At 43.2% G+C, this 26,790-nt stretch overlaps 1 protein-coding gene across 1 annotated transcript in view; it reads right to left on the bottom strand.

Annotated features, from left to right (window-relative positions):
- Positions 1–5,387: 5,387 nt before the first annotated feature.
- stau2 (staufen double-stranded RNA binding protein 2) overlaps positions 5,388–26,790 on the bottom strand; it is a 127,556-nt gene continuing 106,153 nt past the window's right edge. The window contains exons 15-16 of the mRNA XM_050057025.1: positions 8,165–8,230; positions 5,388–6,987 (exon numbers count right to left, since the gene is read on the bottom strand). Coding sequence (XP_049912982.1) covers positions 6,952–6,987; positions 8,165–8,230 — 102 coding nt within the window. The 3' untranslated portion in view covers positions 5,388–6,951. The remainder of the gene's footprint in view (positions 6,988–8,164; positions 8,231–26,790) is intronic.

The following is a 26,790-nucleotide window of genomic DNA, read 5'->3' as shown; positions in this document are numbered from 1 at the left end:
ACAAATGGACATTTTGTTGGTGAAGTATTCCTTTAAGAAGGGAGCTCACTGAGAACAACAGAAGCTGAGATGACATTACTCACGATGGTTCATCTTTTCACTGTAGTGGTTGTGAAATCAATTTTTAAATGTCATATCTAAACCCTGTCTTTTAATTTGCCAAACAGTGGTTGCAATGGCTGTAAAGATTAAAACTGCCCTGAACTGATGTACACATTTCAAAACTTTTGCAGCAGCAAGATGAGTCTTCATTAATTCTAGGATGAGTTTTTGTAAATCCACATTTTCAAGCTCGTATTTCATTTTCCCCTCTTTTTCCCATATATTTGTCACATTTTTTCACCCACTGTGCATTGTCCTGTTGCCTTAAATATTTATCAGCACATATTCATTCAATCAAAATAGTCTTTCATAACTGAACGATTTACTCTGGTTTAAGTAACATTTGCCAAAAAATACACTTTCCAGCTGTTTTTGGAAATTACCTTTTAAAAACTATATCTTTTAGATAAATATAAAGTTTCTGTAGGAATCAGTGGGCATAGGGCAGAATATATTTTAAGGACACATTATTGGTTTTGGTCTTTTCACAGGATTTTTTGACAGTAGGAAAACTATAGAAATTTTTTCTTTAAGATAAGGGATACTTTATGACACCACTGAGAGATGAGAAACCGTGGTGAGCTCGGGCTGCAGATAAATCTTGCGCTTGGAGAGCCATCAGATGATTTATAAACTCATATACCACATGCATCTGCGTTAGATAAAGCAGTAAATGATACCGTGTTATGAAGAGAGTTGGAATAACAACACACTATTAAAACTTTTAGTGCACTTTTCTTTTTGGAGCACAACTACCCAATTTGTTGTAATGTGCTTATTAAATTTTATTAGTCATTATGACTAATGAATGCAGTAGCATAGGCATTTAAGAGGCAAACGATGCAATAAATGTTATTTATGAGGACAATTTGAAGTCTTTCTCATTGAGATGTTTCAAAATAATTATTTGAGAAGTACTTTATGTTTCTTGTAAAGATTCTCTCACTTCAGTAAAATCTTGGTGATTTCTGAGAATTAAAAGTTGAGGCAGGGCTTTGTGTCAGGTGCAGGAAACTTTATCCAGACATGGGCTCTTGCAATTTAAGATTGTGCTTTATCGCTGCACACTCTATAAAAACCAAACTGGCTCAAATTTACCCAAATCTGGACCCCACTTGGAAATCAGTGCCCCGGTCATGCCCTTTTCTGCATGCATGTTGAGGTTCAAGTTTGAATCACTGAAATCACACATCAGATCTTGATGAATAAATCATTCAAGTTGAAAATCTTTATTGATGTACACTGTATAATTGAGAGCAAAATTACGTAACAACAGACAGTGGAACCCAAAATCATCAACCCTGGGCATGTTCCTAATGAGTTGGTGGATGGTGTCCTGGGGGATCTCCTCCCAGACCTGGATCAGGACATCAGTGAGCTCCTGGACAGTCTGTGGTGGTACTTGGCAGCGTTGGACGCACCAATACATTAACATCCCATAGGTGCTCAATTGGATTTAGGTCAGGGGAACGAGAGGGCCAGTCAATGGCATCAATGCCTTCATCATCCAGGAACTGCCTACACTCTCTGGCCACATGAGACCCGGGCATTGTCCTGCACCAGGAAGAACCCAGGGCCAACTGCACCAGGAGGAACCCAGGACCCACTGCACCAGGAGGAACCCAGGACCCACTGCACCAGGAGGAACCCAGGACCCACTGCACCAGCGTAAGGTCTGACAATCGCTCTGAGGATTTCATCCCGGTACCTAACAGCAGTCAGGGTACTGTTGGCTATGACATGGAGGTCTGTGCGACCCTCCAAAGATATGCCTCCCCAGACCATCACTGACCCACCACCAAACCATGCATGCTGGAGGATGTTACAGGCAGCATAACGTGCACCACAGCGTCTCTAGACTCTTTCACGCCTGTCACATGTGCTCAGTGTGAACCTGCTCTCATCTGTGAAGAGAATGTGGCGCTAATGGTGAACCTGCCAATTCTGGTGTTCTCTGGTGAATGCCGATCGAGCTGCACAGTGCTGGACTGTGAGCACTGGTCTCACTAGAGGACGTCGGGCCCTCATGCCACCCTGATGGAGTCTGTGGTCAGAAACATGCACACCAGTAGCCTGCTGGAGGTCATTTTGTAGGGCTCTGGCAGTGCTCCTCCTGTTCCTCCTCACACAAGGGAGCAGATACCGGTCCTGCTGCTGGGTCGATGCTCTTCTACGGCTCTGTCCAGCTCTCCTCGTGTAGCGGCTAGTCTCCTGGTATCTCCTCCATGCTCTTGAGACTGCTGCGAGACATGGCAAACCTTCTTGTGACCACACTAATGGATGTGCCATCCTGGAGGAGCTGGACTACCTGTGCAACCTGATTGGGCTGCAGGTACCGCCTCATGCTACCAGTAGTGACAAGGACACTAGCAGAACACAAAACTAGAGAAGAATCAGTCAGGAAGGATAAGGAGAGAGCAACTGTCTGTGGACACCACATGTAAACCATTTCCTCTTTGGGGGTCGTCTTGCTTTTGCCTCTCCATTGCACCTGTTGTCACTTTCATTTGCACCAAAGCTGCTGAAACTGAGTCACAATCACTTATGCTTCGTAAATGGACAGATTGATATCCCTGAAGTTTAACTGACTTCATGTTATACAGTGGCAATTAATTATTTTGAGCAGTGCAGTTTAACCAGATCCTCTCTGACTGCCCTATTTAGTGTAAAATATTACATATATAAAAATATTTAAAACGTAGCAGCCTTTACTTGCTTGCGGTCTGATCCTGTTCAACTGGAAACATCCTATAGGCCCTTCTCATGCCAGATGGCTGAAGGATGTCATGTTCCATGTAAAACTAAACAAGATCTCATTTACCCTGAGGCGGAAAAAAGATGAGTTCAGTAAAGCATGAACCGAGTTTATATCTTATTCTACAACTGTTACTGGGATAACGACTTGGAATGACTCATACTGCTCTTTATAAAGAAATGCAAGAACATGTGGGTCAATATGTGAAGCTGTACAGTATGTATGACTCCATTCTCTGTTATTATTGTTTTGTTCCCTTTTTGTTTTTCACCCAATAATGTCACAATTTCCTGAAAATGTTATAACAGCTGAAAATGTAATAAAATTTGCACTTTACCGGATTGAAAATGTAATAAAACCCAGTAATGTAATAAAATGTCCTGACTGATATTGTGATAACATTTTTATCGATGACGTAACACTCTTCAATGTTTTTTTTTTTTTCAGGACTGATGATTTTTTCATTTCACGGATTATGTAAATATGTAAAAAAAATTATTTACTTTTTTTTCTAAGAAACGTAAAATGTGCTAGTTTTCAGAGTTTATACTGTTTGTATCATGCTAGCCTACTGACAACACTAACATCCGACACTGATTTCATGGTACAATGGTACATTGTTATCAGGCAGAGGATGCATTAAACTAAAATACCTTTCAATGGGAAATGAACCTGCTCATACCCATGCTGACTGGTCCTTGTGTAGGGATCAGCCATCAGTCCAGAGTGATCTTAGATTAAACACCATCAGAAGACATAAACTGCAGAATTAAACTCAATTGAATTGTATTTATAAAGCCCAATATCATAAATCACAATTTGCCTCAGAGAGCTTTATTGCAAATGACCTCCCTCTGGCCTTGGACCCTCACAGCAGATGATAGCAAACAGGCAAAACAGCTGATTCAATCTCCATGAAATGTTTTCATTTGAGTCAACAATGATTCTTACTGAATAAAGTTTCTCCTTTGCCTTGTCTGACTCAGAGAGCTTTTAAACTACGTCAGAGTCACCCATTCACACACTGGTGGCCAAGGCTACCATACATGGTGCCACTTGCTACTCAGTAACCGTTCACACATGGAGCAGTCATGAGGAGCAATTTGGGTTCAGTATCTTGCCCGAGGATACTTCGACATGCAGACTGGAGGAGCTGGGGATCAAGCTGCCAATCTTCCGGTAAGTGGACGACCCACTCTATCTCTGAGCCACAGCCATAGTTTTGGGAGGATAACAAGTAGAAAGTTTGTATGCATTTATTTTCTATTTATTACTAACCACGTTATTACATTTTCAGGAAATTATGACATTATTGGGTACTGCACACCTTTGTGTAATTTCCGTCCATTCATCCATTTTCATCCTCTTATCCAGGGCTGGGTCGCGGGGGCAGCAGGCCAAGCAAAGCACCCCAGATGTAGCTCTCCCCAGCAACGCTTTCCAGCTCCTCCTGGGGGACCCCAAGGTGTTCCCAGGCCAGATGAGATATGTAATCCCTCCAGCATGTTCTGGGTCTGCCCCAGGGCCTCCTACCAGTGGGACGTGCCCAGAACACCTCTAACGGGAAGCGCCCAGGAGGCATCCTGATCTGATGCCCACCTCAACTGACCCCTTTCGATGCGAAGGAGCAGCGGCTCTACTCCGAGCTCCCTCTGGATGTCGAGTTCCTTACCCTATCTCTAAGGCTGAGGCCAGCCACCCCATGGAGGAAACTCATTTCCACAATTGAATGGATTCCACAATTATCAACTGCGGACGCCGCACCAAACTGCTGATCCATCTCACGCTCCATTTTATCCTCACTGGTAAACAAAACCCGAGACTTGAGACAGTAAATTCTGGCTGTAACTTCCTTTATTTTTGCAATTGTTATTATTCTTGATAGTTGTGGAGAGTTGTAGCCTGCTGGGATTGGACTGGGAGAATGAGAGAGACCAGAGGGTTGAGGGGGTGGTTTCATATTTTGTATATCCTGGAGATTTTGCATCATATATACCTGAATATTTTGAAAATTCAATAAAGAGATGTTAAAAAAAAGAAACCTTTTTCCCAAACTGCCTTTGGAGTGAAAGCTCATTTTTCACCTTGGGAGTAGATCGACAAAATAATTTATCTCAAGGTCCTCTTACTAGCTTTTTCCAGAGCTTTCGAACACATCACGTGACCAAAGCTACACACTTTGGTCATGTGAAGAAAACTGAGTAAACCTTCAATACAACTGAGCAAACTGTATCCACGACTGGAGACTGTTCAATTTGGTTATAAGCACCAGAAACAGTGAGTAAATGGGCCTTGGCTGATGTCAGTGTGTAACAGATGGTGGAGGGCAGCCTGTTTATTTTTCAACACTACAGTAAATGCTGGTTAATGTAATCACCCTGCTCCCTTATTTTCACTTACTTGCAATTTTGTTTCCAGCTTATACACTTAGAAAAGGTGGCTTTAATTAAGAAACAGTGCTAATTGCAGTCAGATCAGCATGTTGTGTTTACACCTGTTCGGAGGAGAAAATAAGACACGAAGAAACAGATTTTTTTTTTTCCACATGAACTGAGGTGTTTTTACTGCATTTCAGTAACAGAAACAGCCTTATTACACATTGTACTCACAGCGAAGAAGAAGACACGTCCTCAATGTCAGTGAACAAAGTGACTCAAAGTGGCCTTTAGTGGAGGGAGTCTGCGGAATCAGCGGCTGCAGGCTCTCTCCGCTCAAAAGCTGCACTCCAGACAGAATGCAGGCATTAAAAGCACCCAGTTGATGCCTTGGCGGGTCAATACAACACACACAATGGGTGTAGATGTGATCGACAAAACTGTGGGGTGGGGGGGGTGGGGGCAGGGGGGAGGGGGGACGATCCACTGACACAAAATCACTGGAATGGAGAGGACATTTTCATTCACTGGAGGACATGCAGTCACGCCGGTACAAAACTCTCTGGAGTTGAACATTTACTGGCATTAGAGAAAGTGTGCAGAATACTAGCCACTGGCCTCTTTTTCTAGATTAAAAAGTACAACTGTGGTGGCCCCCTTTCTTGCCTCCGCTGTTGGTCAGGTGATGCTCCAGTGATGCTATGCCAGTGTGGGGTCATGTTAAACGGGGAAAGTTAGACCCTTCAGGAAGTAAAGGTTAGTCCAACCTTCCCTCCTGGGTGGTCAACACTTCTACTGATTACTGCTAACACCAGTTTTGTCCTTTTTGTCCACATGAAAAAAAAACTTTTCTGTGTTATTTTTCGGAATATGATACTCTTGCAAGTCATACACATCCATATAGATAGATGAACTCTTTTTTTTTTTTTATGTCAGCATACAAGGTAAGCTGGGTGACTATATATGAAGACAACAACTACAACTTTCACAGCACTGGCATTGGTTAATTTTAAATACAGTACTCAAGCATTGTTAGATTAATAAAATAAAATAATAATAATAAAAAAAAACAAAATAAAAAAACAAAAACAAAAACAAAACAAAACAACAACAAAAAAAAACGGAAACATAATACCCCCGAAAATAAGCTACTGTACGCAAGTTGGTTTCTCCCCTAAAATGTTTCTTTTGTGTTTCAATGGCATGATGTACATATTTGTTTTAACCATACCAACAGACATTTATCCAAAGGGAAAATTGTCTATGCAGTGTATCACTTTGGATTTCCCTTGATTTCATACAGTACCATGCATTTCTCTCATTAGTTTGTGTTTCTTTTATTATTATTTTTTGTCCTCTAAATTTTGAAATCATCAATAAACGTGTTAACATAGCGTTGTCTTCACATAGACTCAGGTAATGGTGTTTTAGTCGGTCATTTCTCGGTGCACATCCACCCTATTGCATGTTGACAGGTTTTGCAGGATACAGTGGCAATCGTGGGGTCGGGGTGGGTAGAGAGGGTAGGGGGGGGTTGTGGATAAGTGGGGACACTTTGGGTTAGGGTTATGGGACATCGAGGTGAGGAGGGAGGGAGGAAGGAAGGAAGGGGTTTGTCAGGTCTGTGTATGCCGAAGGAGGGGGTTCGGGGTTGTCAGCTCCTAGACGACAGCCTTTGAATCCTTGCAGACCTGAGTGGTGGTGCCTGAGTTAGTCTGTTTAATGTCCGTCCTCCCTCCCACATGGTTCACTGGTCTGAAAAGACAAACAGAACCGTGTTAGGGCTGATTTCTTCCGAGAACTCCAGCAATGTTGTTAATAATCCCTCCTGCTGTTGGGGGATCTGCTCTACCTGTTCCTCAGGAAAATCCCAGGACTTTGTGGGTGATTTTTTTTTTTTCAAAGTACGATAAGCGATTCTTGTAAAAGAAAACTTTCAAAGGAACCGAAAGTGCTGCTGCTGTGACTCTACACACTTGAGAAGTCCTTGACCTCAATCTGTTGCACACTAACCGGCTCCTGTTCTGTGGTTTTTATCAGAAGGGACTGTAAACACTGATTCATGTGTGGGGCTGCGAAGAAAAGAAAATCATTTGGAGGAAAATTGTGTATTTTCATGCTGATAATTGCAATCATCTGAAGCCTGATGACCAACAATGTGTTAATAGCAAAGTACGGGCGAGTTAATGAGTTTTAGAGGCCGAGAGGGGAAATACCACAGCGAGAAATGAGCGATTAACTGCTCAGGTGAAAGTGTAATTGCTGCCATATTTGCCCCTCTCCTGTGATGGTGACGTAAATGAAGTTGTTATAACTCTGCGGTTGTCTTTCCTCTCTTTGTTCCTTTTCTCTCCCTCTCTAAAGGAGACACAAGGCTGCAAGAAAACAACCCTTCCTAAACTTTTTTTTTTTTCCTGGGGCACACCTACTATGAAAATACTCCAGAAATGTTTGACAGTGATTTCCTCTCTGGTTTCCAAAAAACCCCCACAGCGTTCCGACTTCATTCTCCGCTGCTGTCCTTCCTCCTTCCTTCCCTCCCTTCCTTGTCGTGGAGGGGAGGTACGTGGAGAAAGCCCTCTTTCCTGCCATGACTGAGCCTTGGTGACGATAGCAATCATGCAAAGTATGGAGCACTGACAGTAGTGTGGTGCATGTAAATGCAGACGCCTACTGCTGCTTTCCTATGGAAGAAAAATGTCGAGCGGAAATGTTGGACGTGTGCGTGTGGGTGGGGAGGGAGCTGATGATGGGCCAGCCTGCAGCGCTGAGGATTTGCAAAAAGCCAGATTGGCACATGCACGCACGCACATCTGGCTCCTCGCTAGACAAGCATCTGCCCACCCTGATTGGCCGACTGATTAAACATCCAACACTGAGTGAGCGTGCTGCGTCTGCCTGTGTGCTTGGCGTGATCCGTGTCCTACCGTACCTTGATGGGGCCATCCACCGGGTCCAGTCCCTGCTCCGACAGCTGTTTCAAGGCACTTAGAGCAGCCTGAGAAGAGAGGGAACAACAGATGGTCGTGTGAGCGAGGGAGGGAGGAGGGAGGGAGATTGGGTGGGAGGAGAGTGAGTGTCACCCTTCAGCTGCTTTTCAAATAACACTTACTCTGGGAAACCTGATGCCAGCAGGACACTTTCCCTTCGCTCTCTGTTGTCTTTGGCTCCTCTCCGCTGACTGTTTATCTAGCGTTATTGGGTTAACATTTCCACTTTATGTTTTGGCTGCTCTGCATTTTCCTAAGTCAATCTGACTGACATCTGTATTCTCTGTGACCACAGCTACACAAATAGCAGCAGGTCTGAAACACCTATAAATCATAAAGGTAACGCAAAACACTCAATCCTATCTGTGTATCCTCCACACCAAATAAGTGAAAATAAACAAGTGTGTGTGACATTTGTGTTGTTAATTGTGTAATGACTTAATTATGCTCAATTTGTGGTGGAGAAGGGGAAGCGTTCAGCGCAAAACGACACTTCTCAGCCTCACACATTCAAGGAAACAGCTCTGGATTTACTGTTTGTGCTCACATGTGTAGCACTGTAATGCCAAGTCATTAAGAAACTATATCCACGAATTCACACCATGCAGTTTAAATAATTCACAGATGCCTTGTGCCAAGCCTCCATCAGAAACGCCATGATGTCATTTCCTTCCTGCTCATCGCCCGCCTGTCTGTGCCAGCGAGAGGGGCTGCTGGTGATGTGAGGGGGGTCCGGCCTGCTATCATAATATACGCAACATGTGTGGGAGTCGCGAGGTGCGGCGTAGACTGACACACGTGATATGTGAAGTGGGACTGGCAGATAAACAGAATAACAAATGAAACCTGAGAGCCACGCGGCGTTTTAGTGAAACGTTCTTGACATTTGTATTTGTAACGCTGTAAGTGTTGATTAACTCCTGCGGTGACACTTAAGACGATCACTGAGCTGAGCCTTCGTCACCTAAAAACAATTCAACTCATGAGCAGAAACCACTTGTGGACCACTTCTAGAAAAGAGCTGTTTGAGAGTGCCAAAATGAACCGGTCAATCTGATCTTAACCAGGTTTCAGGTCGGATCCTGACACAGATCCTTCCTCCATCCTAAAGATTGGCTCCAGATGTGTTTGCCCTCTCTCCCTTCTTCCTCTGCATCTCAGTGTCAGGGGTAACTGGGGAATATATCTCCCAGCAGAACTGACACCACTGGATCTGGCAGTGCTTCTTCATCGACACCGACCATCATGACTGACAACTGTTCCAAAACAATACATTTCTTATTCAGTATCAGTGCAACAGGAACTCAATCTGTTGTCGTGTTATCATGCTGACTCACAGGGATTTAACTGTACTTTAAAAGCACCGCAGACTGTTTTAATTTGGTGCTCACAACTGTTTTATCAATGTGGGCGTCACTGGTTTCAAATGGTAGAAAATTCATTATTCATGTCGTATGAAACGTGATGTTCTGAAGCACACCAGGTCTGAGGGCCCTGAAAAACCAATGGTCAATGTCGAGCCATCGGTGAGCGTCTGTTGCACTAGATTTTGCAGTGTTTCCTGCACTGTTTGCACTAGTCCGCCCTCGTCTGCAGCTTTTCAGACGATTTTGCATGTTGAATTGGCATCTGAGCCACCCAGTGGCAAGAGAAATCCCCCTGATTGGCAGTTCAGCTCAGTGTACGAGGAGCAGAAGTGAGGAAAGTAAACAAAAGACTAAAACCAAAGTGAGATCGAAACAAACTTGCTATATGAGGTATTTTAGCCATTTAACTCTTTATCACGAACAGTTCTTGTTCGCTAGAGCATGGTGATTATTACAATTTGTTCTTTCAACATCGGGGTGTGTTGTTAATGTGCTTACTGGCTAACTAGCATCTTGAATCTGTCCCGTCCTGTATTTCCTCATTACCGGTGACACAGATGGAAGTCTGCGCCTCATTTATCGTCCACAGAACGGGGTTACACAAGCGACATCTTCAGAACAAAATAGAACAGGCTGCAGTGAGAGTCTCTCTCCATGGGATATTTAAAAATAGCAGGATTGCGCATGTAGTCCTTCTCAGGCAAGCTCAGGGGTTTAGAGTTGCCAGAACGACGCTCCCCGATGCTTTTTATCTCTCTCAATGAGAATTAGAATATATGCCATTCATATAACCTGGCAAAAATTATTATATATAAACACTTTAGGATCCATTCATTACTAAAAGTGTATGTCATATAAAAACTAAAGTAATGAAATTTAAGGTGTGTTAGTAAATTTACAAGTTAACGTTCCACCGTAAAAGCTTCTGGTGGTTGGTCCGGTTAAAGTTATTTTTTTCCTCGAACTCCAGCTGCTGCGAGAGGCAGCAAAACGTCATGTTTATTTTATGGTTACAGTAATAAAACTCTCCATGGTATGAACAGTGGTTACATAAGCCTCAAAAGCAGCCACAACTCAGCCCTGAGCAGAGTGACCGTGCACTATTGACCAATCAACAGACTGCAGTGTTCACAGCTCGACATTTTAGTACCAGATCTGTGTGCTAGGTACCCCAACAGAGGGGTGAAACGGTTCCATTGGGACCATCCACAGCTTTTCCCAGTGGAAACTGAAAAAACGTGTAATGGTGGACCCGCATCAGTTTATATGTAAGTCTGATTAAATGTGGACAAATATCCAGCAAAGTTAATTCCATAATTATCTAAAGTACATGCATGAAAATGGTTTGACTATATAAACTGCAGCGCAGAGTGAAACATGCTAATGCTGAAGTAGTTCTTACACACACTGTGTGGTCTAGTAAATAATGCACAGTAATAAAAGTACTGATAAATGCTTATTAGTATAAAGTGATCGTTACTATTTAAAAAGCTACAAAAACCATTTAAAACAAATTACATCACCTCTTTAAGCTCCACTTCATTATTTTACACACATCTGGTGCTACAGTGGTCAGACCGAGCCCGTATCCTTTACACTCTATCACTGGTTAATCAGGGGCAAGATAAGGCATACGTGGCGCTGCTCAGTAGATGAGTGAAATGTGACGACTGGCTGAGCTGACCTCATTACGGAGCCCACCAACATCAATCTGTACTTTATTCTTATTAGTTATATCAGCTACGTGGTGCAGATGAATTAAAATCTCCCCATAAGAATATGTGAATGGGGAGACATTTTTCTGATACTCTCAAAGGAACAGACAGAGACGTCTCCATGAATAACAGTCTGTACTCAAGTTAATATGTGCCGAGAGGAAACATTTATCACGCTTTAATCCTGAGAAAATATAAATCCCACCGCATGGCATATCAATGTGTCTCTATGGTATGCAATATGTAGAGGAGGATGTTACACACTATCATCTGTGTGCCTGTGTCCAAAATCATTTTCAAAGTGTTTAACTTCAGATTATGAGTAACATAAACCAGGAATCATAATTTATGACTGACAGGTGCAAGGGTCAAAATCTGGTTTGTATCCATCAAATTGAGAAAAAAACAACAACTAATCCTTACAGGTACTGAAAAATGTGCAACAATATAGCAGGACTGGTTTGAAAAATTGATACTGTTGTGTTATTACTGAAAGCCTTTCTCCAGAGACTCAGAAATCAGCCGGAGCCCCTCGAAGTCTGCAACAGACAATTTATGGTGCAATGTGTTTTTTTCTCTGTGAAGATGTGACAGCCAGCGAGATTTAGAGCTTGAATATACTTGCAGAGATTTAAGGCGACAACCCTGTAGAACATGACAGCTGAAAGGAATGTTTTCACAATTACACTGTTAATAAACATAAATCATATCAGGGGACTCTTCATATAAGCGCTTTTATAAGTATCAGTGTCATCTCTCAATGACCACAACTGTCCACACATACTGAAGGGGAAAAGTAATTAAGATAAGAGGGAAACCTGACGCAGCCAGATAAATCTAGGACACATGATCAGGTCACACCTGATAATCAACAGGGACAGATCAATCTCCATTTTCTCTGGTGACCAATAAATTGTAATCACAACCAACTTCCCTGTGATTACCTTTTGTTTGTTGTATTTATTCGGTTTGGGATTTTTCTCTCCCTGAGTAAATAGCTCGAGCCCATCTGTTGAAGAGGTGGTGGGGGGGCGGCGACTGGAGATAAACAGCCATAAATCAGCGGCTTGACGGTGGCAGCGCTGCTGATATACGACAGGCAGGCATGAGGGCCATGGCAGCCAATCCTTGGGCCCAGCAGCTCAGTGAAGGACACACAGCCTAAGACAAATACTGGGCCTATCTGTGGGAATGACAGCCAGTGAAATCATTATTTTTCTAATGAGATAAGTTGGCCATCGTTAGAGGCAGCCGTTACACTGATGCATCAACACCAGAGGAGTATGTTTAGTCTGAGGCCGAGACACGCAAGGTGGAGGTGTTCCATCTCTGTCATGGAACAAAGAGAGAGTAAGAGGTGGGATAGGAGACAATGTGCAGAGAGGATGCTGAGTCATTCACAAATGGGAGAGGAATGGAAAGGCGGAGGCTTTTGAAATCAATGCTTCAAATTTAAAAAATGGGATATTGGCCACTATGGGCTATCCCAAATCTGACGCGTGGGTTAAACTAGGAATTTCCCAGTCAGACGAGCCCTGTTAGTTGTTTAAAAGTGGGTATAATGACACACATTTTCAGATAGTCTCCCCTGGAAGGCATTCTTTATGTTGCACTGGGGTTGGATACCAAACTTAGTACTTTTAAGTGTACCAACCCAATTACCTCGGTACTATGGACATACAATTCACATTAAATCCATCGGTGCCCCATGTTGGTACCTGAGAAAGCATCTGGGTGACGATGTTGGGGCTAGACAAGAGGCGGAAGAGCGGCGGAGTACCCCCAAGCCTTGAAGCCAGCCATGGAGCTTTGAGTTCGGTAATAGAGCAATAGAGTGGAGCTGCCTGGTTCAACTTCAGACAGTAAGCTGGAGCACCCCGAAGTCGGGAAGCCAACCACCAAGCTCAGCAGCTGCTCTATCGGCTTCCCAGCAAACCAAAACTGTCACTGCAGCTCTGATCTGGCATAATAATTTGACCATCTAGTCTTAAAAGACAGACAGAGGATTAGCTCTGTGATTAGAGAAGAGCAGAGGAGCAGAATTGCTTTTTAGTCTACTACATCACCCCTGCAGCTTGTTCAAAAAGTAACTTTTTGTTATTACAGAGAAAGTAAAGTACTGAAAGAAGTTACTGTTGGGTATTAGTAAGTCTAGGTACCTGAACTGGTACCAGTATTGGTTCAAATGGGAATGGTACCCAACCCTAGTTTGTACACAATAAACTTCTGTTTTTACAATGACAAAAAAAAGTTTGACCATCTAACAAGTCCTTACTACTCATGGAGTACAGTGGTAGCTTCAAAAACAATGCTTGATTCACTTCAATGAGACCGCTGCACTGGCACAGCAGGGGTGGTGATGCAGGGGGCTCAAACAACAAAATGTGGGGTTGTTTGGAAAAAGGTGTGACATTTGCCGCAATGCAATTCATTGTCATCTGGAAATGCAAATGCGCACATTCTCAGAAGAATTCTCGGTTTTCACCTTGCAGTAGTAAAGACTCAACTGCAGATTCTCTGCATCATCTTTCATCTTCATGCCAGTGCTTTATAGGAGCACAGCCCCTTGAATTTCCTTAGGAACAAGTACTGAAGTCACCCTCATCACTCCCTCTTCACCTATCCTTTCCTCGCCCCAACTTCAGATAACAACCAAGCACTCTTCATCAATCCAAGATTGCGAGCCAACCTGAAGCACCCCACAGCCTCTTGACACATTCATCTATCTATCTAGCGATCCCTAGTTCAAAGGCTTGGACAAACAGCGGTTGAGTGTGATGGCGTCTGAGGAGGATCTGCGACCGTGGCCGAGCTCCTGATGTGGAGTGACAAGGGCGGCTCATTTTTCTGGGCCTGCTGCGCTCTTAATGGCTTCCCCGACAGAGCCTTCGCTTCCGTCAGCGGCTAAGCTAAACAAAGGTCCAGTCCCCCAGGAGTCCCTGGCACCGGCCTGATGTATCTGATGGATCGTTGGATCACACTGACCCTGACAAATCAGACCCCTGTGTCAGCTCTCACTGCTGGACTACTGGGTCCTAGGGAAGCAATGAAGACATTTGGGGGAATGGAAGGCTGGCTGAGGAGAAAAGGTGAAAACAAAGCACAAGGGAACGAGACAGTAGAGGGTAAGACTGGACAGGGAGCAGAAAAATGAAATTGTTTGGTGGGAAAGAAAGACAGAGGAGGCAATAGGAGACTTCAATCCTTCGATCTCCATCACTTCACCCTCTGGCCCTTAGCAGCCATCAAAGACACCAGGGAGGTCCTAATGAGGCGAAGACCACCAGCACATCATTCACTCTCACATACTTCCATCTCTTTCTCTCCTCCTACTCAGAGCAGTAGAAGAAAGAGAAACATTAGCCTTGTATGCATGTTCTCTTGGCTTTATCAGATCAGATCCTGCCTCTGCTCTGCTGGAGGCCACATGAAAGCACAGTCACCAGCTTAAGGTTTAACCCAATGACCCAGTCTCAGTAGTACAGTGGTATTTCCCTCTTTACCAAACAGATCCAGACTCCCAGGGCTTTCCCAAGCTCTGTACGATCCAGCTGCATTACTCAAGCTCTCCTCTAATCTTAAGTCCAGGCCAAGAGCATCAGTAGCAGCCTCCTAACTTTGCTTTGATCCTAAGTCATTGTCTAAGTCATGTGTTTGGACATCCAAACTGTCTAAGGGAGCAAGAGGCAGGAGAGAGGGAACACTTGGTTTCTTTCCTCCCAGCAACTTTTCTTATGGTCTTTGGCAGGACGGGAAACCATGACTCAACAACTCTGCAGATGCACTAAGGGCGCTATGCTAGATGCATGTACACAAACACTATGAAAAAAAATGTCAAGAGATAATATCTTAAAGGCTTAGTGGTGTGGTGTTATGTGATCAAAAACAGTACAAAAGACACGCACATCCTAACGTCCAATGGAGTGGATGCTGGACCAAAGAAATGTCTGGCAAAGTAGCAAAAGAATTAGCCCGCACACCAAGATGACGGGTGGTCTGGGGGCAGATTAGCACTGTTTTTTTCGTGGTCTGTGAACACAGCGAAAGCGCAACTTTCATGAGTTTTTTCCCTCTGCAGCAGTTTGTTGGCTTTGAATTGCAGCTACTGCAGAGGTGAGTGAAAGCAAACTTTCAGTTGCTAGTGTTCGGGGCCGTACACATGCCGAGTTTTTTGCGCCCTCAAATTCATTGTTTTCAGTGTAGATGCGCTAAAACAGGGCATGACTGCTGTGCCCCGATATAAACACAATTCAACTTTTGGAACGCAGCAGCGTGCACCACGTCATGTGACTAGGAACAACCAATCACAGCTGACAGATAACTCCACTAAAGTGGATTGGAAAAACCCTAAGAGTGCTGTTGTTTTTAAAAAATAGTCTGCAATTCCTATAAGACTTAATGAAAGTTGAGGTTTCACTTTCACTGCGCTCAGCACTCTGCTGCTCCGTCTGTGCCCAGAGTACGCTATGTGCTTTGAGAGTGTGGTGCTCTGAATAACCAGACGGTATATTATAATTCAACAGTGTTGGAACGGTCCAGCTTGGGGCACAGTGGGCTCTGGCGCTCAGAGTGACTGATGAATATGTGGTGGTGAATGCTGATATTGTGGCAAATACATAAATGTGTGGGAAACACTGCGTTTGTTTTAGCTACAAATCAAAATCTTCCTCGGGCTGTTCAAACATTGTATCATTTCTGTGTCACAGTAATGTTTCTCATGGCTAGACAGAGAAGCAATGCATCATTTACAGGAACAATATTAGTCGAGAAGCACTAAACACAAACACTTCAGGGACAGTTTCTTCTTAGAAGATGAGACAAGACTGTGGTGGATGGACTGAAACTATCACCATACATCCTCTTATTCTGCAGTAACACGCTGGCTGTCACGTCTTAATGTTGCTAAAAAGAGTCAGATTAACGTCGGGTGGCTGATTCTGAGCTGCTGCGAGATGAGGGGGGGCTCGGCACATGAAGGGGATGCAGGACGGCTGCTGATGAGGATGATCTAAGGGACTTCCACTAGACTAAACAATGAACAGAGTGGATTTCAAACAGGGTGTTTTACAGTCAGGGACCTGGGAAGTTAGAAAAATGAGTGCCCTGTTGTCAGAGAAGTTCTCAAGCTGGATATATTGTTCTGGAGAGGGCTTGTTCGATTTTCAAAAGGCCACATAAAACCTTGACAGTGCTCCCTCTTTCTGCGCTCACTCCCCAAAGCACAAAGAAACATGAGATACCAGGGAAGAGAAAACTCTAGCCATCTTTTTGTCCTGTGTTAACCCTGTTGTCACTACCATGCCATCACATCACATCTTTCTCTGATGTTCATTTAATTCTTTTAAACGTTATCTATTGCAGATTTTCTCTTTCTCTTTTTTCCCCTTCTGTCATCTACTCTCGAGCTTCTTCTCATCCCTTGGCTTTCGCTTCCTCTAAATTCTTTTTTATTTTCCTTCGACCCACATCAAAACCCTGGAGAGGGATCACTGGAATATTCCCGGATAGCTTGTGGAGAACACCTGTGTGTGCATGAGTGCTGGCAGTGTATGCGTCTTATTTGTTAATGCGGTGTGATATGTACATGGATTCTAGAGTAACTACAGAGAAAATGTATTCAGATCCTCTCACCAAACCTCTTCCTCACTCTCTCTCCAGATTTCACATCCTCTTCCACATCAGAGGCTCTGATAAAAGAGGCAGTGTGTGCCTGTCAGTGATCTAGCTGTAGCCTGACATGACGTTAATTCTTCTGAAGTAGCAGTTCATACGTGTCACTTCACTTCTTGCGAAACACTGTAGCAACCGTGAATGTTGTACAGCTCAATACACTTCCCTCAGAGGAAATCTATTTGATTTCTGCATACTTCGCAGTCATGTGTGCATGCTGCCACATTACGGTGATCAGAATTCCTACAGTGGATAGTGTGTGTATTCTGTTGTGTGTCTAGCAGGCCTGAGATGAGCACTGAAAGCCGGCTGAGCTAAGTTAGCGGGTAACGGCAGTGGGGCTCCCCAGGGGAGCGAGCCTTCGCTGACATGGGAAGCCATAAATAAGGGCCCAGGGCGCAGCGCCATGTCATGCGTCATTTGGGCCGGAGAGGCCTGCTTTATCCCCTCCCATCACTGAGCTGCTGAGCATGGCACCTCCTAGGGCGTAACACAAAACATATGGGCAAAGGGCGAGGGGCAGAAGCACCTCAGCATACCATACTCCTGCCTTGTCAGCAAAGCCTCTCGGAGGAAAAGCAGATACAGTCAAAGACGGCCTCTATGATAACACTGTGCTTGTATGCCACAATCAAACTTTGTCAAGAAACAGATCACAGGTTGTTATTTTTGATACATAACATCATTTCATTATTATGAGATAATAGCAATAAAAAGTGAGCAAGTTTAACTGGAACACTATCTTGCATTTCTAACAGTATGTAAGCAGTTAATACAGCTTGGCTCTTAACACTCACAATGTAATGTGGTGTATTTGTCAACAGCTCTAACATCACTTGTTGTATAAACAGCAATAACACTATAGACTGAATCATTATGACATCGCACTTACACTTCAGGGGAGACAACTGGCAAGTGTTTTAAGTGTTTTTTGCAGAGATAAGTGAAATCAGCAAACTTGTTTATTTCTGTTATTTCTTGTTGCGTCTTTGATAAACTTAATCTACCAGCATGGACACTAAGCAATGTACTGCTGTGCTGTGCTATTAGTCAGCTAATAAGACCTAACACCCCCCCCCCCCCTACATATATATATATATATATATATGTATATATATATATTTCAGATTGTCTACTTTACTATTTTATTATTTATTTTATTGTCTACTTTAATATTTTATTTTATTTATTTCATTGTCTATTTTAGTATTTTATTTATATCTTCATCTTTATCTCTTGTTTCCATTCATGCTGTATTTCTATTTCTACTTTGCATGGAGCATTGGAACAAAAACAATTTCCCCCCGGGGATTAATAAAGTATTCTGAATCTGAATCTGAATTTGTTTTTAAGATGACTTCCTTTACCTGTCGGAAAGAGCTATATGACGGCAAGGTAAATCTATTTTTTTTTGGCAATCTGTGGGACATTTCTAACCAAGTTGCTTATTGCCTTTTTTCCTATGTTTTTTAAAAGAAATCGTACCAATATGCTGAAGGTTCAAATGTTTAAATACTTGCGAAAGGTGTCTGAAAGTAGCACAAGAAAAGTGATGTCACTCCAGGTTTTAAAACATTAAACTAATATTAGGATATTACAAACATATACAGGAGGGGGTTAAGCCGTTTTTGTTATTTATTTATCTATTTTTAAAGATTGATACTATTGATACATATTTTTTTGGTGCTGAATTTCTGTATGGAGTACTCTGCCTTCACATCATGAAGCAATCCAGACCAACAGTGACTAAACAGTGGCAAAATGACACATTCTTTGACCAAGAGGAGAAAGTATGACACTTTCCCTTTTCATCACGAATGGAGACGATGACACACTTTCATCATCTCCCTTCTCTTGTTTCAAAGGAATCTACCACCCACGGGAAGTTATGCAGGGGAGCCTATGTTTGTCCATCCTCAATATTGCTAACTTATTCCAAGGTTGCTGATGAATCAGTGACTAAATACAGCTTAAGATGAAATACAGAGCATGAAGAATGCATTAGTGATGGGACTACTGCCTGCGAAGATATTGGGTAAGAAGAGAAAAACAGCCTCAAGGCCAATGACTCATCAACATGACCACTGACTAGGCTCAAATGCTCCCCAAAAAGAAAGGCACTTGAATTTTTATGGACCAACACCCCCCACCCTACTCAGACGCAACCTGAATGATGAGACACAGTCTGGGTGGACTTTTTCTTATTGACTCATCCAATGATCCACATTTATTTCATTCACAATTTATGCTTCACTTGTAAAAATAACAAACAGAAATAATGTTACTTCACTGACATGACTGTGTCCATATGTCATCAAAAGGACTGAAAATATTTCAAAATATGAGGAGAAGATCATCAAATGAGGATTCACTTCTTGGGCTAATGATTAAGTCACCATTGGAAATTTGGGAAACACCCTTCTGACTGTTATCTATAGTTTAAGGGGAGCTATTTTGCTTATCTTTAGAGTCATACTTGAAGTTTGAGTTTCTCCCAGAACATGTTTACACACTTCATTTTTCAAAAATCCTGTTTGTGCTGGAGTACCTGTCTTGACCCTCTGTCCAAAATACTCGATTTAGTGGCCACCTTAGGCCCACCTCCTGAAAAAGCCTAGCCTGCTCTGATTAGAAGGCATTTCCAAGTCTTTCATATCTTGGCGTCAATGCAGCCGGGGAATGACTGTAACAAAGTACAGTGGCATTTCTCTCGTTAAAAATGACCAATGGAAGCTTCTAAACACAAATGACATGTTTCAGCAGGAATATTATCCAGCATCTGGGAGAAATTAACAACATCTGCAGCCAAAATTACTGGTTTCCTTGGTGTTAGCGTGTAGCTACATGTAGCAGTGTACTTGCAGCCGGGACATGACTGTAACAATTACAGTGGTGCCACTCCGGTTTGTGAAGCATTTGTTAGTGGTGCTTACTACTGTTTTCAGTAGTAAGCACCACTAACAAATGCTTCACAAACCAGACATTTTCCAGCAGGAATACAACCTGAAAATGGGGAGAAATTGGAAACACCGACTACCAAAATTACATGTTTTCCTGATGTTAGTATGTAGCTACATGTAGCAGTCTAGGCTACATAATGGAAAAACTTGCAGTAGCCTGTCTGGAGCAGATGACCATATAAAGACATCTGTCATGACCTAACATAAGCTTGTCTCGAAGGTAGAAAGAGCATTGAACATCTTGTTACAATGCAATGTCCTGCTGGGAAACCTTGGGTCTTGGCATTCATGTGGATGCCACCTGACATGCTCCACCTACCCAATCTCACCAATGTTTGTGGCCCTGTCCACCCCAGCAGGACAATGCACTATGCTTCACCGCAAAAACTGCCCAGGAATGGCCTGAGGAATGTGACAAAGAGCTCAAGGCAACAACCTGGCCTCCAAAGTCCCCAGATCATACTTTAATCAAGCATCTGTGGGACTTGCTGGTACCCCACCTCACAACTCACAGAACTCAAAGGATCTGCTGCCAACACCCTGGTTCCAGACACCACAGGACACCCTCAAGAGGTCTTGTGTCCATGCCTCAACAGGTCAGAGCCCAGTCCAATCCAAGGAGGCCCCACTGTGGATCGGGGCTACCTCTGGGGTACCAGCACGTCCCATGAATGCTTGATCAGATTGGGATCTGGTGAATTTTATGGCCAGGTTGATGCCTTGAGGTCTTTGTCACGTTCCTCGGGCCATTGCTGAACAGTTTCAGAGGAGTGGCAATGGGAGTGCCATTGCCTTAAGAGGGTTTACTTGGTCTGCAACGGCGTCAAGTAGCATCCACATGAATGTCAAGGCCAAGCCCAAGGTTTCCCAACAGAACATTTCATTGTAACAAGACGACCAGTGTTATTCACTTCACCCGCCAGTGGTTTTCATGTTCTGGCTGTTCGGTGTATATGACAGAAAATAAGGGAAAGCGCAGTAGGGCCCCTTTAATGTCCGTTTCCATCAGGTTTCCCCAGTGACTTCAAGGCAGTATTACATCACCTCATCTCCACCTGCAGAGATCCACCTTTCTATGCCGCAGGGAGAATCTTCTATAATCCTGAACAATTGGACTCAAGTTGCTCTAGGGAAGGTACAAAAAGCTGTGGGAGGAAAAGCCAGCCTTCAGGCACTCGCTCTCTTATCAGCGGAGAGATAGTGATCAGTCCCGAGGGGCGTCCCATTTCTCTCTTTTCTGCTCTTCTGTGCTTCCTAATCTCCCTCTTCTTTCCACTTTCCTCTTTGTGTCAAAGATCGACCACACGATCCTTTCAACTGCTATTTTCCTGCCAATTTTCATTGTCCTGAATTCAAAATGACAAACTCACACTGTTTGCTTGGTGATGAAGTCCACAGCCTAGTTTAAGTGGGCAGCGGTACAAGCAGGCGTTGGGTGGGGATGCAAATGTGATGGCTGTGGTTGTTGCCTGGCTGCTACACAACCAGAGGAAAATACCTTTTCTATCCGCTGCACAAATGCACGGGGCAGCCCACACCAGAGTTAGGATCCAAGGTCTTAATCACTTCCCCCTTTTGCATAGATAATAAACTTGGTAAAGATACCGCAATGGGCCATATCAATCGCTAGTGAGGATATCAGCCTGGATGTCAAAGAGCATTGCTGGCTGTTATCAGCACTTCCGTTAAAATTGGAATCCAATTATTTCTTCACCGTTGGGTGAGTGATGAAAGCCAAAGTACCGTTCGTATTAAAAATGGTCCGAACAAGTGAGGGGATGGGTCTGATGAGTCATCAGAGCAGCAACTTCACTTCATGGAGTAGTTATTAAAACCTTCTTTTCCCTCATACTGACAACAGCTGCTGGTTGTCTTGAGCTCAGAACCTTAGTGCGAGGTCATGCTGGAAATGAAGCAGCTTGTACGAAATGTCATCCCAATATGTCAGACACAATCCCCTGAATTTTTACGTCTGAAAGGTGTGGGGGGGAGGTGGTTTCGGACACTGCATGATGATCTGACAAGCTGTTTGTTCAAAGTGTACTGACCCCTTCAGACCAACAAAAAAAGGGTGACAGGATTTACAGAGGACACTGACAGGTGTGGAAAGGCAAAAAAGAGGAACTTGGGGATGTAGTATATGAAAGGGTTACGATAAAGGGTGAGGGGAGAGGGGCTAAGTGTCTCACTGTGACAGCCGCCAGCTGCATGCAATAATCCCCAACTCTCCATCACGAGCCCTTTATATTTTCTTGTCAGACACAGCAGTGTGTATGAGGTAGTGAATGTAGACAAGGACTTCTGGTAACAAGAGAGGATGCGCAGTCAGACGGCGTTTTACACCTTCTTCCTCTTGTCTCTTCCTACTTGTAGCTCCCTAAGCTCCTTTCTGCGCTGAATTTTAATAACCTCGTACACACAAGGGACAAGCCTGTAAAACCTGTTGCGGTGTTTTATAATTTGCTATGGATCCCCACTAAGCCTGTGACTGTTTCTCATTACCCAGCATGCTCGCTGGGCCTATAAGATGTGGATGGACATTTTGTCTTGTAGCTAAATCCCAAGAACAACTGAGCAGGTCTGGAACTCCATGTGTGACAGGGGTCGATTGAGACCCATCATGCCTGAGGGAGCCCCTGAAGTGTTATGAAAACCCTACTATGTTCCTATGGCAACTGGCAGTGTGTACTGCAAAGAAAGATTATGTATAAGGCATGTTTACTGAAAACAATAAATTCCAGCATGCTTATATCAAGAGGCAGGCCTTGTTGGGTAAGGCTCCTCCAACCAGGCTGGTGTTCTGATGAATACGTCCAGGGGCCACACTAACTAACCAAAGATGGAACTTGATGGGGATAAATGTAATGTAATGCACACTGGAAACATATGTCTTTTTAAAATGTTAGCATAATGCCATTACCGAGTTAGTTTAAAGCCGGCAGGCCTGTCACAATGTGTTCATAAACAACAGGAACCGATCTCAAGAGGAACAAAGCCATGTTATGGATTCAGTCTGCGAACACAGAATGGCTGACGTGATGAGCAAACAAAGATTGACGTAGGCGTGGTGGGCCTCTCACGCAAAATAAAAGCAGCATGACATGATCTTCTTCAAAGCTGGATAGCAAAGGAAATCAAACAAGTAATGCAGGCCACTATTTCAGGCAGATAAGTACCGTTAAATTTCTTTTGAATGTAATGGACTACAGCAAAAATAAAATCTAATGGGATTAAAATTCAATGATTGGATTATTTTCTAAATTTTCCCAGAATGGTGTCGCTTTCCTTGAGCTGTCCAGACAGTTTTCCTGCAGTAGCTCAGTACAGAGGCAATAACCCATTATTTGTCAGTGATGCTGTGATTTTATCCACAAAAGGAAAGTGAGTACTTCATCCTCTGTGGGCAAGCTTTTACGAGGCACCTCACACATTTTTACAGCATGGCAAACAGACAGTAAACACCACAAGGCGCTGCGCTTTAACACGTGATTAAGACACAGCTAATTAGATTGCGGACAGTAAAACTGTGAGGAGAATCGTAAAAGAGGGAGCAGAGACGGGCCTAAGCGAAGGGATCAGGTACAACCAGCAGACGTTTAAGTCAGGACACCACAGGCCACTGACAAATGACTGAGCTAGGGTTTCTCATTTCTGCTGCCTTCTCTGCGGCCAAAATGTAAATAGCAGACTTTCTAAGGTAAAAAAGAAAAGACCCCCTCACACACAAGCCCCCCATGTCCACCAGCCATCCATCCCTCCATTCTTCTCCTCCCTCTCCTCTTATGCAGTGGTTGGTCCCATGAAACAGGGGTCAGGGTACTAATGGAGGACCTCATGGCCTTGTGTGCCTCTGGAAACAACCCCCCACTCCCTGCTCTCTTATAAATCAAGCAGGCTTCATTGAGAGTGGCAGAGTCCTCTGATGTCCTAGCCATGTCTCATTTCAAAGTCCTCCTGAAGGCTCACACGGTTCCACGTTTACTCACTGGGCACAAGGGAGATGTGCATGTGGGGGTGAGTGCGAGACTCAAAGAGAGAAAGACAGACAGAGAGCGAAAGAAACAGAATGAGTTTGGGTTAAGAGAGAAGTAAAGGGAAATTAGGAATAGAGAAGAGGTCCCGGAGGAAAACAGGGCCTCTAAAACAAATGTTTATTTAGTAACTATACTGCATTAGACCTCTTACTTGAAAGCATGTACAATAAATCACACCATTTTGGAAAAGTCATTACACTGTAACTCTAACATATTGTGTGTGTGTGTGGGTACATGAGAGAGTTGTGTAAAATGTGTTCCTCTGCTGCACATATTCGGTTTACAAAGCATCTATAGAAGTGCAATCAAAACATAATTTTTCTCCCTTCATGGTAAATTGAAGTGTGCATTCTATAGAGGGATGGATGATGGCTGAGATAATGCCGCTCTGTGGTTTCCTTTAGTCTATGCATTCATAACAATGCCAGATGAGTTACATATGGATTTAAAATGAATGTTTTCCTGACTACAGGTTTTGTTACGTATACAGTCTCTCTGCACACATCATCCAAATGACGCTGAGAGCAGATAATCAAAACCACTGATATATATAGACACTCTTGAAGCATATAAAGGGAAACAGAAACAATGCATTTCTATGCAATCAATATAACATTGAAAAAGGACAAAAGGTGGTGAAGAGTGAATATCAGGGATCCTTAAATGGAACCATGAGGGACACCTTAATCAATTATGATTGTGTTAAACCAACTGTTTAGCAGTTTAAAAGATGTGCTTATTCTCTTTCTTTCTAAGAGTCTCCGTCTCGCTGTAACAACTGTTCGGTAAATATACAGCTGGAGCTAGCTCTTAGCACAAAGAGTGAAAGGAGAAAAGGCTATCCTGGCTCTGTTGAAGTTACCAAATCTGCCAATCTGTAACTCTAAGAAGCCGTGTCCACCAAAGCATTTTGTTCTGAGGTGCATTTTTTTAATTCTTTACAAAAGTAGCGCTGCTTATTTACACTAGCAGCGTGGCGGGGTGCTGAGCTCTGCCTGTTTGGCTTTGTTTTTTCTGAGCGCTAAGCTTGTGATAAAACACTATACTTGTCACTATTACTTTTGACCCAGCCGTTCAGTTACAGTCGAGGAGGGATGAATACCACAAAGACCAACTGTCACATCGAACGGGTACAAGTGCTGAACAATAGCAACAATGGAGGAGAAATTTGTTATGGTATATAGTATAGTAAGTATAGTGTATCATAGTGTATCGTATAGTAATTAATATAGTGGCCATAATGGTAATATGCAAATTAGAGATCGTAAATGAAATACACCATGATTTCAAAATAAATCATAAATCTGAGTATTCCAATGTGTTTCTAATGCTTCAAATATGAAACAGAAACCAAGATTTCCCAAAAGAGTTTTAAATAAACCTTATTTTAGGTGGCCGCCATCTTGGAAATATGGAAAGTAGGGGTCCAGAGGCACCCAATCATAAGAATAACCATTCCAATGTGTTTCTCATGGTCAAAAACACAAAAGAGACACCAAGCTTGCATTTGTGCCTCATCTTGTTCAAAAGTTATAGCGTTTTATAACGGTTTTCAGGTGGTGGCCATATTGGATTTTGCCGCCATGGATAACAGAATGCCAATCTGCGACACCCTGATATCCAAATGTCTTCTACATATAATAAACTTTGTGCTTTTATCACAAAATTACGATTGGTCAGTTATGCCGCCCCACTATTAATATACTGAGTATTTATTTATATGTTTCCTTTCATGAACTCGCACAACTGGCGAGTTCATCCATGTGTCAGCCTCCCATTCATCCAGAGCATGTACTCTACCTTGCGCCAGCATCTTTACTCCTGCGGATATTCCATATCATAGCAACCACATGTAACCAAAGCCTCTCAGCTGAAAAAACGATGCGCCTCCAAAGCGCTCCCATGCACTTCCAGCTGGGCATTTCCTGCGGAGTGCTTGGCGTTGTCAGCTGGGAAAAAAAGCTTTGGTTGTCCGGGGCCTAAAGCTCATAAATTTAAACTTTATGTTCCATTTGTTTAATTAATAAAAAAGTATAATATAACAATTCAACATTTTATATGGGGGTCATATGCCAGACTATTTCTTGGCTAACAGCAGCTTCCAGGCAACCAGCTGAGTCTCCCGGAAGTCACTGGTCCCAGCACATAACTCCTATTAAAACTTCAACGTCTCGTTTTACACTTCGGTTAAACCTTTAAAAGGGTCTAACTATTTGTAAGGATCACAATAAAGTAGACTACAACTGTGCACCTGAGAGTACAATGCAGTAAAATTTGTCATATCACTAGATCATATTCCGGATAAATGCTTGCTAAATCATTGCAAGCCTCTGAGCCTGTGATGGCTGTCATACGCAGCAGGAGAGAGAGCAGGACTGCCTTTTGCTCAGCTAGCTAAGACATGCAAAAGGAGAGTTTATCTCCCTAAAAAAAAAAAAATTCTATGCGTCTCCTGTTTCACTTGCTGCTGCAATTTCTTTCTCTCACATTTAGGTTGTGACAGTGTGGTTTGCTTAATCTTTCCTTATCTCCTTTAAATGCAAAGGGCTGGCCTGAATTTGCATATAAAATAGAACGCAAGCTGTCACTTGTGACTTTATTTACAGAGGAGATTTGGAAGATGAAGACACTGTTTTGAGGTGGGCAGACACCCACACACCCACACACACACACACACACACACACACACACACACACACAGACACAGTGTTTACCCAAACCGCAGGAGTGTGTGACACCTTAGTCGTAACTGGTGTTAACCCCCGACGTGGCTGTTGTTTTGAGTGTTTCAAAATGTCTGCTGTTTGAGGCCTGAGAATGCG

Source organism: Epinephelus moara, chromosome 11 (assembly GCF_006386435.1).
Source record: "Epinephelus moara isolate mb chromosome 11, YSFRI_EMoa_1.0, whole genome shotgun sequence".
NCBI lineage: Eukaryota > Metazoa > Chordata > Actinopteri > Perciformes > Serranidae > Epinephelus > Epinephelus moara.
Note: the sequence above shows the minus strand (reverse complement) of the source record. Positions and strands in the feature narration are given on the sequence as shown.